This window comes from Marmota flaviventris, chromosome 7 (assembly GCF_047511675.1).
Source record: "Marmota flaviventris isolate mMarFla1 chromosome 7, mMarFla1.hap1, whole genome shotgun sequence".
In the NCBI taxonomy this organism is placed as follows: Eukaryota; Metazoa; Chordata; class Mammalia; order Rodentia; family Sciuridae; genus Marmota; species Marmota flaviventris.
In genome coordinates this window covers 107112181-107129136 of record NC_092504.1, presented here as the reverse complement: position 1 = coordinate 107129136, position 16956 = coordinate 107112181, and the positions used below count along the sequence as shown (strand labels likewise).

Below are 16956 nucleotides of genomic sequence, written 5' to 3'. Positions count from 1 at the left end.
GTCAGGAGCCTGGGGAAGACTGTTTAGTGCTGCCCTCTGGGGTGATGTGGAATTGCTACTTTTGGCTTGTTTAGACATCACAGAGAAATCCTGAGGGAAGTGGAAGTCATTCTTTGTTTCTTCTAGATGCCTCAAAAGCAAAATTGAAAACATAGGATTTTAGTGTAGTAACTTTTTTTGTCCATGAATAGTTAGAATTTTGAATATTCATTTCCTTAACAAACTGACTTGAGTAATATTTTACAACTTGATTTTTCTGTGTTATTCAACATAAAACTTAGTTTCACTCCTTTTATCAATATAGAATCTGATCTATAGTTGAATTTTAAATTGATTAACATTGTTGGGTATAGAAAACAATACTTTGATGAAAAGAAAGTAAAGTATCATAAGGCAATATTAGAGAAATAGGGCAGGTTAAATAAACAACTGGTGTTGGTAGCAGTGGTGCATGCTTGTAATCCCAGTGGCTCGGGAGCCTGAGGCAGGAGGATTGCAAGTTCAAAGCCAGCCTCAGCAACTTAGTAAGGTCCTAGGCAAGTTAGCTAGACCCTGTCTCTAAACAAAATACAAAAAAGGGCTGGGGATGCGGCACAGTGGGTAAGCACCCCCTGGGTTCAATCCCTGGTACCAAATAAATAAATAAAATAAACAATTGGTAATAGAGGTATGCATTGAAAACTCGAGATAAAAAAGATAAAAGCAACTATAAAATGGAATATTTCTTAAGGTATTTTTCTTTTTAAAATGGAAACCTATGCACATATACTTAAACTATTAACTGTAGATGTTTAGATATAAACTGATAAAATTAATGTGGTTACCTAGTTACCATTATCAAAGACCAAGAAAAGCATTTGAATAGTGACAGCCTCCATTTTATATTTATATAGTGCTCATTCTTTAATTCAAGCCTTAAAGTGGAAGAAGGGAGGAGAGGAGATAATAGATTGAGTGTCCCTTACCCAAAATGCTTAGGAATAGAAAAACATTTCATATGTTTATTTATATATTTATTTATGAGTCTGGAATATTTGTATGTATATCGTGAGATCTTGGGGATGGGGCTCAAGTGTAAACATGAAAATCACTTGTTTTAGATACATGAAATTAGGTTCATCTCATCTTGCACAAAAGTAAAATAAAAATGCATCAAAGACTTAGGAATTAGACCAGAAACCTTACAACTGCTAGAAGAAAACAGGTTTAACACTCCATCATATAGGTAGGCACTACCAGCTTCCCAAACAAGGTCTCTAAATCTCAACAAATAAAACCAAGAATTCTGAGTGGATGCTCTCAAATTAAAAAACTTCTGCATAGGAAAGGAAATGGTTACAAGTTTGAAAATAAAGCCCAGAATGGGAGAATCTTTGCCAGCTGCCCCTTTGAGAAGGGATTAATATCCAGATTAGATTAGATAAAGAACTCAAAAACTTAACATCAACACTAAATTTCTCCATCATCTGGGAAGGACATTGGTGTGGAGGACAATAACTGCCATGGTTCTGATGCTTTGACAGAACCTCTGATGTGTGGGGTCTTTTGGCCAATCATATGAGGTTTCAACTGGTGGAGCATTCATGGTTGCCCTGGGGGTTGAGATTGGTGTGGCTGAACCAAGAAGGAAGTCATATGCCGATTTCTACAAAAATTATGATTTTATTAAAGATTTTGAGGAGATGAAGAAGGCCGGAATATAAAGAATTTTTGGAATATAAAGAATTTCTTTAGATTGAGTTCCTTAGAAGTTGATTACTGACTTGTGTTTCTGAACTGTAAAGTGTTCAGGAACACATGGGCTAAGGAATAGTTTTTCTTAGTAAATAAACAATTAACAAATGATGTGGGTGGGAGGAACTTAAACAAAAATAACCAACCTAATTAATAAATGGGCAAAGGAACTAAAAACTTCTTTAAAGAAAAAACGCAAATGACCAAAAAATACATGAAAAGATGTTCAACATCTCTAGCAACGAGGAAAATGCAAATCAAAACTATACTAAGGTCCACCTTTTGTCAGAACAGCAATTATCAAGACTACAGTGTGGTAAGGATGTAGGGAAAAAGGTAGCACAAAGTTACAACTATCTTATATTTGATAAAGGGGCTAAAAGCATGCAATGGAGGAAGGATAGCATCTTCAACAAATGTTGCTGGGAAAACTGGAAATCCATATGCAACAAAATGAAACTGAATCCCTTTCTCTCGCCATGCACAAAAGTTAACTCAAAATGGATCAAGGAGCTTGATATCAAATCAGAGACTCTGCGTCTGATAGAAGAAAAAGTTGGCTACGATCTACATATTGTGGGGTCGGGCTCAAATTTCTTAATAGGACACCCATAGCACAAGAGTTAATAACAAGAATCAACAAATGGGACTTACTTAAACTAAAAAGCTTTTTCTCAGCAAGAGAAACAATAAGAGAGGTAAATAGGGAGCCTACATCATGGGAACAAATCTTTACTCCTCACACTTCAGATAGAGCCCTAATATCCAGAGTATACAAAGAACTCAAAAAATTAAACAATAAGATAACAAATAACCCAATCAACAAATGGGCCAAGGACCTGAACAGACACTTCTCAGAGGAGGACATACAATCAATCAACAAGTACATGAAAAAATGCTCACCATCTCTAGCAGTCAGAGAAATGCAAATCAAAACCACCCTAAGATATCATCTCACTCCAGTAAGATTGGCAGCCATTCTGAAGTCAAACAACAACAAGTGCTGGCGAGGATGTGGGGAAAAGGGTACACTTGTACATTGCTGGTGGGACTGCAAATTGGTGCAGCCAATTTGGAAAGCAGTATGGAGATTCCTGGGAAAGCTGGGAATGGAACCACCATTTGACCCAGCTATTGCCCTTCTCGGACTATTCCCTGAAGACCTTAAAAGAGCGTACTATAGGGATACTGCTACATCGATGTTCATAGCAGCACAATTCACAATTGCTAGACTGTGGAACCAACCTAGATGCCCTTCAATAGATGAATGGATAAAAAAAAATGTGGCATTTATACACAATGGAGTATTACTCTGCACTAAAAAATGACAAAATCATGGAATTTGCAGTGAAATGGATGGCATTAGAGCAGATTATGCTAAGTGAAGCTAGCCAATCCCTAAAAAACAAATGCCAAATGTCATCTTTTATATAAGGAGAGCAACTAAGAACAGAATAGGGAGGAAGAACATGAGAAGAAGATCACCATTAAACAGGGTCGAGAGGGGGGAGGGAAAGAGAGAGAGAAGGGAAATTGCATGGTAAAGGAAAGAGACCCTCATTGTTATACAAAATTACATATAAGAGGAAGTGAGGGGAAGGGGAAAAAATAAATAAAAATTCTTATAAACATTTTGCCATAAAAAAAAAGAAAGAAAGAAATATGGGATAACATGAAAAGACCAAACTTTAGAGTTATTAGGATAGATGAAGCCTTGGAGATACAAACCAAAGAAATGCACAGTCTTTTTCAATGAAATAATATCTGAAAAATTTTCAGTCCTTAAAAATGAAGTGGAAAATGAAACACAGGAGGCTTATAGGACCCCAGATATACAGAATTACAACAGACCCACACCAAGGCACATTATTATAAAAATGCCTAACATATAGAGTAAGGATAAAATTTTAAAGGGTGACAGAGAAAAATGATAGGTCACATTTAGAAAAATGATAGGTCACAATCCAGATGTCAGCTGATTTTTTAACCCAGACCTCCAAAGTAGGACTCTTGGAATAATATATACCAAGCTCTGAAAGAAAATGGGTGCCAAATAAGAATATTGTACCCTGTAAAATTAAGCTTCAGAATTGACAATGAAATCAAAACCTCCCATGATAAACAAAAGTTAAAATATTCACAACTAGAAGGCCTACACTACAAAACATACTCAATAAAATGTTTCATGAAGAAATGAAAAATAAAAGTGAAAACCAGCCACGTGTGGTGGCGCATACCTGTAATCCCCGTGGCTCAGGAGGCTGAGACAGGAGGATCACGAGTTCAAAGCCAGCCTCAGCAAAAGTGAGGTGTTAAGCAACTCAGATCTTGCCTCTAAATAAAATACAAAATGGGGCTGGGGATGTGGCTCCGTGGTCGAGTGCCCCTGAGTTCAATCTGTGGTACCCCCTCTCAAAAAAAAGACTTCAAACTATCCCTATTTGCCGAAGACATGATTGTATATTTAGAAGACCCCCCCCCCAAAAAAAAAATAAAACTCCACCAGAAAGTTCTTAGAACTCAACAAATTCAGCAAAATAGCAGGATACAAATTAATACCCATAAGTCAACTGCATTCCTATACAGCAATGATGAATTACCTGAAATTAGGAAAACTATCCCATTCACAATAGCCTCAAAAAAATAAAATACTTGGGAATCAATCTAACAAAAGAGTTGAAAAACATCTGTAATTAAAAACACAGAACACTAAAGAAAGAAATAAAAGAAGACCTTAGAAGATGGACAGATGTGCATGTTCTCAAATAGGCATAATTAATATTGTCAAAATGGCCTTACTACCAAAAGTGCTATACACATTTAATGCAATTCCTATTAAAATTCCAATGACATTCTTCATAGAAGTAGAAAAAGCAGTTATGATGTTCATTTGGAAAAATGAGAGGCCCAGAATAGCCAATCCTTAGGGAGAAAAGTGACACAGGAAGCATTCAAAAGACCAGATTTTAAATTATATAATAGAGCTATGGTATCAGAAATGGCATGGTATTGGTGCAAAAACGGACATGTAGACCAGTGTACAGAATACAAGACAGAGACAGACCCACATAAACATAGCCATCTTATACTTGGATGAAAGTATACATTGGAGAAAAGATAGCCTCTTCAACAAATGGGAAAACTGAAAATTCATATGTAGCAAAATGAAATTAAACCCCTATCTCTCACCCAGCAAAAAACTCAATTCAAAATGGACCAAGGACCTAGGAATTAGACCAGAGACTCTGCATTTACTAGAAGAAAATGTAGGCTCAGTTCTTCATCATGTTGGCTTAAGAACTGACTTCGTCAACAAGTCTCCTATAGTGCAAGAAGTAAAATCATCAATGAATAAATAGGATGATATCAAACTAAAAATCTTTTTCACAGCGAAGGAAATAATCTAGAACATGAAGACAGAGCCTACAAAATGGGAAAAAGCTTTGCCACTGGTACCTCAGATAGAGCATTAATCTCCAGGATATATAAAAAACTCAAAAATTTTAACTCAATTTTGGTGTTAAAAGAACCCAATCAATATATGGGCTAAAGAACTGAACAGGTACTTCACATAAGAAATATGGTTGATAAATTAATATTTGAAAAAAATATTCAACAATTTTACCAATTAGAGAAATGCAAATTAAAACAATAGTAAAGTTGGGTCGCATGGTGCATGCCTGTAATCTCAGTGGCTTGGGAGGCTGAGACAGGAGGATCATGAGTTCAAAACCTGCTTTAGCAAAATCGAGGCACTAAAGCAACTCAGACTTGTCTAAATAAGATACAAAATAGGGCTGGGGATTTGGCTCTGTGTTTGAGTGCCTTTGAGGTCAATCCCCAGTACTCCCCCGCCAAAAAAAAAATTATATTGAGATTTCATCTCCAGCCAGAATGGCAATTAAGAATACAAGCAACAATAAATGTTGGCAAAGATGTGGGGAAAAATGTACACTCTTAGGCTGCTGGTGGGACTGCAAATTGTGCAACCACTATGGAAAGCAGTATGGAGATTCTCAGAAAACTTGGAATGGAACCACCATTTCACCCAGCTATCCCACTCCTCGATTTAAATCCAAAAGATTTAAAAATCAGCATACTACAGTGACATAGCCACATCAGTGTTTATAGCAGCTCAATTCACAATGACTTAACTATGGAACCAACCTAGGTGCCCTTCAGCAGATGGATAAAGAAAATGTGGTACATATACACAATGGAGTGTTACTCAGCCATAAAGAAGAATGAAATTATGACATTCACCAGTAAATGGATGGAAGTGGAGACTATCAGGCTAAATGAAACAAACCAATCCCCTAAAACCAAAGACGAATGTTCTCTCTGATATGCAGATGCTAACACTCAATAAGTGGAGATAGGCGGGAGTGGGGGGAGTGGGGTGGGGGGGTGGGAAGGAAGAATAGAAGTACTTTGGATTAGACAAAGGGGAATGAAGGGAAGTAGGGGAAGGGAATAAGAAAGATAGTAGAAGGAATCGGGCATAACTTTCCTATGTTCATATAGGAATATGCGACCAGTGTACCTCCACATCATGTACAACCTCAAGAATTCTACTGTCATGTATAACTAAAAAGAACAAATAAAAAAATTGAAAAATAGCAGTGGGATGGAGGATCATAAATATATGGGGAAGATCATTGGAGTATGGGTGAGGGAGAAGGGGAGGGAAACATGGGAGAATGAGGATTGAGATACAATTCCATGCATTTATGATTTTGTCAAAATGAATACAACTATGTATAACTGTAGTGCTCTAAAAAATAAATCACTTTAATATAGATCTTGTACATATAGCCTGAAGGTGATTTAGTACAGTATTTTAAATTTTGTTCATCAAACGAAGTTTCATGGTGTTTAATTTTTCACTGTGGTATCATGTTGGTGCTCAAAGTTCTGTATTTTGGGGCATTTCAGATTTTGAATTTATGGATCAAGGATTCTCAACCTTCATTCAGATACTCATTTGCTACATTTGGTTCTTAATCTTGGCAATTTAGTGAATATAAACTGTAGCCTCTCTTTTACCTTTCATCTAGTCCTCTAGATAGGATTGAAAAGGGAAAAATGTTGGGAGTATGTATCTGTCTCTCATAGCCTCAAAGCCTGTTGGCTGACTTAATGCTTATTATTATTATTGTTATTTACTAGTAGTAGTATTAGACAATGATTTTCAACCTTGGCTACCCATTGGAATTACTTGGGAGCTTTAAAAAATACACCTGTAGAGATTCTGATTTAAATAATCTGGAATGTTACTTGGTTAACGGCAATTTTTAAACATCCTCTGGTGATTCAAAGTCCAGCCAAAGTTGAGAAACACTGACCTAGAGCAATTTTTTCTTTTTGGCCTGAATTTATAGAAGGACCCGAGGGCTGGGGTTGTTTCTCAGAGGAAGAACACTTGTTAGCATGTGGAAGGTCCAGGGTTTTGACCTCCACACTGGGAGGGAGGGCATGGAAAAATGATGCTCTTTCTTGGTTAAGTGATTTTAAGATTGTATTTCACCTAAGGCATCTGTGGTTTATTTGGACATGTAATAAAGAATAAGAAAATAGTTCCATGTCAGTGTTTTTGTAAATATTTTGTTTCTGTTGCCCCTTTGAATGGGGGAATTAATTAAAATTTACATAATAGTGATTTTAAAACCACAAGTGGAAAGAAAAGCAATCTGTGTGTGTGTGTGTGTGTGTGTGTGTGTTCCCCTTTGGCTTCCATGTTCTTTCTGTTGTAGTTCAATATTATTTTGAGTTTCTCAATATGTCTGTGGCCATTTTAGTATAATGGTTAATAAGACCCAATTGATCAAAAACTTTGTCAAGCATCTCTAATGAATTACATGTCATTTTTTTTTTCTCCCTACAGTGGTATCTTACAACTATAGGAAAGTAACCAGGAAAATTTATTTTGAAAGTTATGTTTTATGTTTAAATACAAAGAAGAAAAAAAATGATGGTTCTGTGAATGAATGGATATTTGCTTTGCTCTTACTTTCCCCCTCTTTATTAGTGTCAAGTATAGGAGGTATAAACACCCCATCAACAGCTTTTTACTTCTAGATCATGAACAAAATTGGGGAAAAATAAAGCTGAAAACAAGCAATTTTAGAAAGTGAAAGTTCTTTGTCTTTTTAAGCCTCACTGGATAAAGCTTGTACAGTGCTGGGATTTTTAAGGCCATTATTAACATCCTTTTTGACACTTTTCTCATAAGCTTACAGCTATATACTTGGAGCAAGACATAAAAATGGGCATTAAATTTTCATAAATTATTTGCAATATAGGTTCAAATTCAACTGACTTTTTAATAATGTATTTTACTGGAATTTGGCCAAAAAAATTATAATTCTAAGCCTTAGAAGCCTTGATGTTATAGTGATTTAAAGCAAGGGGGAAAAAAATCTGTAAAAGTCACATTGGGTTGGTTTTTTTGGGAAGTAGACCTTGAAGCTCAAAGTTTTAGGGGGTATGCTCGCTTTCTAGAACATTTATTCAGGGGTGAAGGAGGAAGGGCTGGGCAGAGGGAGAAGTTGACCTTTAATTCTGTTACAGCAGAAGCCTTGGCCAGTTCTTGCGGGACTCTAGAGTTAGGATGGCCCTTCAGCCAGTCCTGAGTTGAGGGAAGGAGGTTAGGCTCTTATACCACAATTCACTCTGGCATTGGATGTAGCAGGGGTGAAGCAATAGCTAAGGGTAAGCCCAAGTGAGAGCAGTCAGGAGCCTGTATACCCTGCAACTGGGGAGTGAGTGCCTCCTTCTGAAGTCGGAGCTATCTGGGCAGTGCCCCACAGCTTTCAGCTTATGAGTGGAACCAAAGCGGTGAGTGTATAGGGGGGAAGAAGAGGAAAAATCCATGATACATAATTTCTTTCACTGTTTAATTTCCAGAATTCTTCTCCTGCTGTTGACTTTAGGACCATGAACCAAGCACATTATACCAGTCTAATAAATGATGAAACCATAGCAGTTTGGAGACAAAAACTCTCAGAACACAACAATGCAAATACAATCAAGTACGTGATTGCTTGTCTTTAGTTTTGCCATGTTAGAACTTTTTAGCTTAGTGATTTTTTTCCCACCCTACTTCTATGTTGAGGCTATGAATATAGATGGAGTTTTACATTTAGGGAATCCTCCCCCAGCCCCACACACATTTATTCAGGGTTTGGTCTCATGAGGCCCCAGTAACAGTGATTGCTTCCCATTTTTCTTACAGAGTGTACTTTTCAGCCTTTTCCAGTGTAAGGTCTTCCTGACCAAAGAGAGCCTAAGTCATCCTTTGTGCTCAGTATTATGTTGTATAACCCTAATGGGTTTCTTCACATTCATGTTCTGAAGCATTTTGTCTTATTTAATATGAATAGTTTTTAGCATTTCCTCACTCAAAATGATTAGTTGAAATGGGAATTCGTAGTCATATAGGGAAAAAATACTCAATACTTTAGTAAAAAGTATTGAGGCCTTTAATCAAGTTTGTTTTATTATTAAACTAGAATATTTTCTGCATCATTTTATATACCTTCATTGGCTTTCCTTAGCATTTCCTTTTTGTCATAGAGTCTAATGTATACTAAGATTAGAAATGAACATACAAGTGGAAGGGGTGTAGGGGTGAGAAGAGGACCAGGCTGATTATCAGCAGGGGGAGTCAGAGACCCTGTGTTTCACCAGTAGTAGAGAGGGAAGAAGTGATCTCTAAAGACCTTTCTCTGATTAACAGAAGTTACTGAAGTCTTCTCCCTAGCCATATATTTTTATTTCTTCCCTTCTCCTTATACTAAATAAGAGTATCCAGGATCCTGATATGCAGTTTTATTCTGGATCCTCACACTACTTTCTGAGAGCCTATATAAAATAGGTAACAGAAATGCTCATTGCACTAACTTTTAGTTTCTTTCTCAATAGGGCAATAAAATACAAGGAAATGGTTGATTAATTATTAATTTGCACAAATAATTTTTGTGGGGGAAATAACAGCCCACGCTTTGTTTTGTTTATGTTTAGAGGTAAAGTAGGGCATGTTTTAAATGGTTTGTGGTAGGAGAATGTTCAAGATTGTTATCAGGAGCAAGATTCATTCTTTTTTTTAATATTTATTTTTTGGTTAGACATAATACCTTTATTTAGTTCATTTATTTATTTTTATGTGGTGTTGAGGATCGAACCCAGGGCCTCGTGCATGCTAGGCGAGCACTCTACCACTGAGCCACAACCCCAGCCCAAGATTTATTCTTTTAAGAGCTTTGATATTTTTATTTTTAAAAAATAATGTATGGAAAATATAAGGTTTTGCTCATTTTGATGTGTGACACACTGTTTATCTAAAACAAATGTATGTTTTTCAAGGTTAATCTAAGAGCTGCCATAAATGAAATCTGCTCAGTGAGGGTGTGAAATAAATAATGACTAACTTATTGCTGGTGCTCAAATAACCATATTTTAAAAAATTATTAAAGACTTCTTTTTTCTCTCTCTTTTTTTTTTTTTTTTGGACCAGTGGCGTTGTTCAGATATTATCTTCTGCAGCCTGTTGGAATGGAAGTTTTCTTGAAAAAAAGTAAGTGACTTAGTCTGAAAAAAACCCACATCTGATGCAAACACTTACCAAAAGGTGAAAAAGACTTTTTCTTTTTGACAGTAGTTGGGTTTAATTCAGTGAAAAAACTGATGCTCTCCACAAAAATTGGATTGCCTAAGAATGATGAATGAGAGGAGATCAGGAAGGACAATGCTGAATCACGCCTGTTTGGCAGAGAAGCAGATTGCTAATGAGAAAGACTATATCTCAGGAAGAATTGGTGTAATTCAAAGTCAGAATTTCAGGATATTCTAAAATGTTAGCCCCAAGATCTGTGCTTTACTGTTAGTAAACTCTTAATCTTTAAATAATTTCCTTGTTTTCTTTGGTTTGCTTTACCATTTTGTTTTTTCTTTTCTCAAAAGGAGTAAGTTTAGGGAAGAGTTCCAAAGAAACTTAGTGGCTTCTTGGATTCCAGTTCAGCCCAGCTCACTGGGAAATTATATTTGAGGCTGAGCTCCACAGGCAACAAATAGAACATTAGTTTGGTTGTATTCCTTCTGCAAATATCCCTCTCAAGAACATGATTCATCAAAAGAGTTTTGTCATGGGTTTGGATCTTTGATGCTACCAAATCCTGATCATCTGTCAGTCCTTTTCTGCCAGTAATCAGACTAATGAGACTTGAAGATGAGTATGTTGGTCAGCTGTCCATTACTGTAACAAATAATCAGTAGTCAAACGTAAAATAGGAGAGGTTTATTTTGACTCGTGGTTTAAATGATTTTTAGTCCATGGGCAGTTGGCTACATTGCTTTTGGTCTCATGGTGAGGAAGCATAGTAGGAGAGTGTAACAGAGGAAGCTACTCACCTCTTGGTGGCCAGGAAGCAAAAGAGAGAGAAAGGAAGGGGTTGGGGTCCTAATATTCTCTTTAAGGCATGGCCCCAATGACTTAACTTTATTCCAGTTGACTTCATCTCCTGAAGGTTCTACCACTCCCAGTAGCACCACAGGCTGGGGACAAAATCTTCAATGCATATATCTTTGGGGAACATTCTCAAGATCCACACTATAGGGTTCAGAACAAATTGGATGGATGGATCAGAGGGGATATACTGTGGAAATTGATTCATATGATTATGGAGGCTGAGAATGACATTCCTGATGTGCCTTCTGCAAGCTACAGAACTAGGGAAGCTAGTAGACTGGTTCAGTCTCAGGCTTTAGAACCAGGGAAGCTGGTGGAATAATTCTAAGTCTGAGGCTGAAGGCCTTACAACCTGGGAGGCCTTTGGTATAAGGCCCAGAGACCAAAGAACCTGGAGTTTGGCTATGGAAGGGCAGAAGAAGAAGGTTGTCTTAGTTCCAGAATAGAGAGACAGTGAATTTGCCTTTCTTCTGCCTTTTTGTTCTGTTTGGGTCCTTAGCCAATTGGATGGTGCCTGCCCACATTGGTTGATGGTGAATTTTCCTTACAAAGTTCACTGATTCAAAAGCCAGTCTCTTCCAGAAACTCTTACAAACATACCCAGAAATAGTGCTTTACCAGTTACCATCCCATAATCCAGTCAAATTGAAATCTAAAATTAACCAGACACAACCCAACAAATGGTCACTTCAGAAACTCTCTGCAGTTACAGTTAGATATTTCAGTCAGTTACTCATATATTAGGACAGCTGGAATGGGATCATTAAATTCATTTCATGTTTAATAATTAAGCTTTTCTTCTAGTGAAAGGTATTCTCGATTATGCTGATGTTGGTCTTTTAGAGCAGCAGTTCTCAACCAGTGTGGCTTTGTTCCCTAGGGGACATTTGGCAATGTCTGCTGACGTTTGTGGTTGTTGCAGTGGAGAGGTGTATTTTCTTGGATATAGTGGGAAGAGGCCAGGGATGCTGCTAAACATCATATAGTCCCACCTGACCAACACGGAGTTGTTTGTCTCCCAGAGTCAGTGACAATCAAGGGTGAAAACCCTATTCTAGAAGGATAGCTTTTATGAAGATTGGGAATAGCTTTTGGCCAGACTTCTTGGGTTATTCATCCATAGATCATGTATTCATTACAGTTGTGGGTAAAGGTTTTTAAAAAACTGACATTTGTGCTATTTCAGAAAGGCTGCTCTTCTAATATATGCATAGGAAACCAATTTCATAAATCAGTATATACATATAAAGGATTTTGTTTTTTCTTAACAGCATAGTAGAAAGTACCTCTAAGTATATGTAAGGTTACATTTGGAACACCAGAATTAGTTTGGGACAGACTTATTTTTAGAACAATAAAAGGTCCAACAAAGAAAGTCTAAGAAATTCCTCTTGGTTTGACCATTTAAGTTGCGATATGTATGATTTTCTTCAGTGTTAGAAAACATATCTTCAGAAATTGTAACAGAACTGTCAGAAAAGTGCTAAAACTTTCTGCATGTGTTGATTATTAATAAACAGAAGCCTGTTTTCAAATATCTCTTTTGTAAATTAATAAATGCAGTATGTTCAAGAGTAGGAATTTAAGAGACATTCTCTAAGTCTCTGAAAGGCTGACTGTTTAAGGTTGGAAAAATGATTTCATTGTCAGGAAGTTAAAAACATTTGCTATGAAATTAGTTTTTGGGTGAACGTAATTGTATCCCTTCTGTTAACCGAGAGAGACATTAACTTTGCATTTGTTGTAGATCAGATTGTTATGTTAAATGCATTAAGGAATTTCAGGAAGAAGGTTGTACTTGCCTTTGTGATGAGTGGGCCAGTTTGCACAGGCAATGTTTTTCTTCATCTAACCACAGCATCTACAACTAGACCAGAGAAAGACAAAAAACACAAAAAGTAAATCTAGGAATTAATGTTTGTTTATGAACTTCAAGGTTGTCTCGGCCTGACATGGTTGTTCTTATTCTTTGACTTGTAGGGAAAACATTCCTTGAAAATTTAAAATCATTTTGAAAAAGGTATTATTGTGAAGATATTCTGTTGGGCTTCCCCGAAGTATGATATTCTTTTGGATTTTTGTCTGCCAGGTCAAATTTAAATCTGATCAGAATGGACAAAGCATTTTATCTACTTGTTTTATGATTTTTATTAGTGTGTTTGCTATGGGATGATGATGATGGTGATGATTATGATTATGATTATTATATTTTTCTGTTCTGTTTTGTTTAGGATTGATGAACATTTTAAAACAAGTCCCAAAATCCCTGGGATTGATCTGAATTCTACTAGGGTATTATTTGAGAAATTAATGAACTCTCAGCACTCCATGATTCTAGAACAGGTATGTTTCTTACATTTATAAAGTGTATTTAAAAAATTTTTTTTTAAATTTGTTTTAATTAGTTATACGTGGCAGTAGAATGCATTTATGCACTTTGATATATCATACATAGATGGGATATAATTTCTCATTTTTTCTGAGTGTACATGTTGTAGAATCATATTGGTTGTGCAGTCAGTCACATATATACATAAAGTAATAATGTCTGTTTCATTCTACTGTCTTTCCTATCCCCACATTCCCTCCTCTCCCCTTCCTTCACTTCTCTCTTCCTAATCTAAGGTAACATCATTCTTCTCTAGTGCTCCCTGCTTTATTGTGAATTACCATCTGCATATTAGAGAAAATATTCGGCCTTTGGTTTTTTGGGATTGGTTTGTTTCATTTACCTGATAGTCTCCACTACCATCCATTTACTGGTGAATGTTATAATTTTGTTTGTTTTTTTGTGGTGCTGGGGATTGAACCCAGGTCCTTGTGCATGCAAGGCAAGCACTCTACCAACTGAGTTATATCCCCAGCCCGAATATCATGACTTTATTCTTCTTTATGGCTGAGTAATACTCCATTGTGTATATATACCACATTTCTTTATCCATTCATCTGCTGAAGGGCCAACCTAGGTTGGTTCCATAGTTAAATCATTGTGAATTGAGCTGCTATAAACATTGATGTGGCTGTCTCACTGTAGTATGCTGATTTTAAGTCCTCTGGATTTAAATCAAAGAATGGGATAGCTGGGTGAAATGGTGATTTCATTCCAAGTTTTCTGAGGAGTCTTTATACTGCTTTCCATAGTGGTTGTACCAATTGGCAGTCCCACCAGCAATGTATGAGTATACCTTTAAAATGCATTTTTTTTCAATTGAATAATTGAACTTTTAAGAAAAAAAATGGACTGCAGAATATATTTAAGTGGTAGAATGCTCACATAGCGTGTGTGAGGCTCTGGGTTTGAACCTCAGCACTGCCAAAAAAAAAAAAAAAAGTTATGATGAAAAGTCCAAGTCTTGAACACATCTTAATTTTGTATAAATATTCATTTTGGGAATTTGACCTACATTTTGCTTTCTTTTTGCCTTTAATCTTTCTGAGGAATTGTCCCTTCAGAATATTAGGTCTGCATAGGTAGGAATTTTTGGCCTTTCTTTTCCCTAATGTATTTTGAGAGCCTGGACCAATGAATAAGAGTTGAGTCTATCAAATGCCTTAAGAATTTAGAGATAAGTTAACTAGATATCTGGGATGTTTGAATTTCTTATTCTTTTCTGTCATACAGATCTTAAACAGCTTTGAAAGTTGCTTGATTCCCCAGTTGTCAAGTTCACCACCAGATGTTGAAGCAATGAGAATCTACTTAATACTACCTGAGTTTCCCCTACTCCAGGATTCTAAGTATTACATAACGTTGACTATTCCCTTGGCAATGGCCATTCTGCGACTGGATACAAACCCTAGCAAAGTATTAGGTGAATGTGCTAAAATTTAATACCAGTGGTTTTGTTCTTGTTTATTTTGTTGGTATAACCACTGGCTCTCAGTGGATTGAGATTCAAGAATCTATTTGTTGTCATTTTAGAGCTTTAACATTTAAACCTTTCTTTCTTTACCATTAAGTTTTAACTATAACCCTGTTTGCAATTTGAGCAAATTGAACCATTTATTTAGTTTATTTGAAGTGATTAATGCCAGATTAATTTGATTTTAAAATACCACAAAGTCAGATTATTCAACTTTAAACTACTTTTTTCCCTCCCACTTGTGTAGTTAATAGTGCCTCAAGAATTAGTATCTCTCCTTCTTTTAGGGGGTGGGAGTGAAATGAACAATTTTGGTGATGCAGAGATCTCCAAGAAAGGAGAGGCAGAAAATGACCTAGTGGGGACTTACCAAATGTTTGTTTTGTTTTTCTTTTTTAGGACAGTTGAGTCCACACTGATTTTTGCAGGCTCCGGACACTTTGCTGAGATAAGAACCTTCCGTTCCTCAGTGAATTGGAGAGTGTCTCTCATGGGAGTAGCGCCTGAGATGTTTTTATTAATCAAGTACAGAAAGTCTGTCACCCGACCTGCTTTTTACTTTTTTCCCCCACTGGTAATTTTTTTTTAGGTGTTTATTGCAACTCAGTAACTTCTGTGTTCCAGATGGACTGGGATGTTACTTGAGCATGGTCTCTGTTTAAGTGAAGAGACCTGTTTCTGGCTTTTCCATATTGCTTCCACGTTTGCACAAGAGATAAAAACAAATAACAAACGCATTAGTAATATGTTAGTAGTGAATTTTTTTAAGCTCAAAATCCTTTTGGGGCACATTTCCTCAGGTGTTCTTATAGAAATGAGCTAGAAAGATGGTAGTCTCTGAAGAGATATTACCTGACTTTTAAGTTTTGGGGTTTTAAAACTTCTTTTTCCAGGTCTAATGACATAAAAGAGATGAGAGTTGTTCAGTGTTATGCTTAATTTATTGTAAACTTCTGATTATTGACATTTAAAGGAATACCTTATGGTAGAGAGAACACTGCAGATAACTCATCACATAAACTGAACAGTTATCAATACTTTGTCCTTTCTATTTTGTCCCCCCAACCTACCTTTTTATATTTTAATGGGCTATTTTATTTTTTTTTCGATGGGATATTTTAAGGGAAATCCCAGGTATCATATTATTTCATTGTCTAAATATTTTAATATGGCTGGGTTTCTTCCTAACAAAATAGAAGACAGCAGCATAATCTTTTTGTTTGATTATGAGAAAGCAATGTTTAGAGAAGCAGATGTAGTTTTTCAATTAATTATGCTTGTTGGAGGGAAGGAATGTTTTCTGTGTTTCTGTCACTTTTAAGGCACATCATCCTTTACATCCTGGTGTAGGATTGAAATGGCTGAGAATAGTGCTGACATAGCATGAGGACATATGAACACTATTTGGAAAGATACAGTAGACATGCCTCCTGCCCCCAATATTTGTATCTTGTTCCCATGCAGTCTTGGAATTGAATTTTTATATAAGCCTTTGAAAAAAATCAGATCAAGCTTTACCAAAAAAAAAAAAAACAACTCTAGGGAGTCTTATACAGCTGCTGCTCTCTCCAGAAATGTTTTAATGGATTCTTTTTACAGTCAGTTTGGGGAAACTACATTTAGTCTAATGTGTATCTTTTAGCTATAGGAATTTTTAGCTAGCAGGCAGAAAACTTGCTCAAGATAATGAATTAAAATGTTCTTTTCTTTTTTTCTTAAGATAACTGGTGGTCTCAGGTATGCCCAAAGTATTTCATGAAGCTGATAAACCTCTATAAAGGAGCAGTCCTTTATCTACTGAGAGGGAGAAAGACATTCTTAATTCCTGTACTGTTTAACAATTATATTACAGCAGCTCTCAAGCTCTTGGAGAAATTATATAAGGTGAGCATA

General features: G+C 36.3%; 1 protein-coding gene across 2 annotated transcripts in view; it reads left to right on the top strand.

Annotated features, from left to right (window-relative positions):
* The window catches only part of Herc3 (HECT and RLD domain containing E3 ubiquitin protein ligase 3), a 136173-nt gene that overhangs the window by 66171 nt on the left and 53046 nt on the right, over positions 1 to 16956 (top strand). For both annotated transcript variants that reach the window (XM_027926600.2, XM_071614548.1), the window contains exons 11-15: positions 8641 to 8765; positions 10250 to 10309; positions 13432 to 13543; positions 14823 to 15012; positions 16784 to 16947. In XM_027926600.2, the coding sequence (XP_027782401.1) occupies positions 8641 to 8765; positions 10250 to 10309; positions 13432 to 13543; positions 14823 to 15012; positions 16784 to 16947 (651 nt within the window). The remainder of the gene's footprint in view (positions 1 to 8640; positions 8766 to 10249; positions 10310 to 13431; positions 13544 to 14822; positions 15013 to 16783; positions 16948 to 16956) is intronic.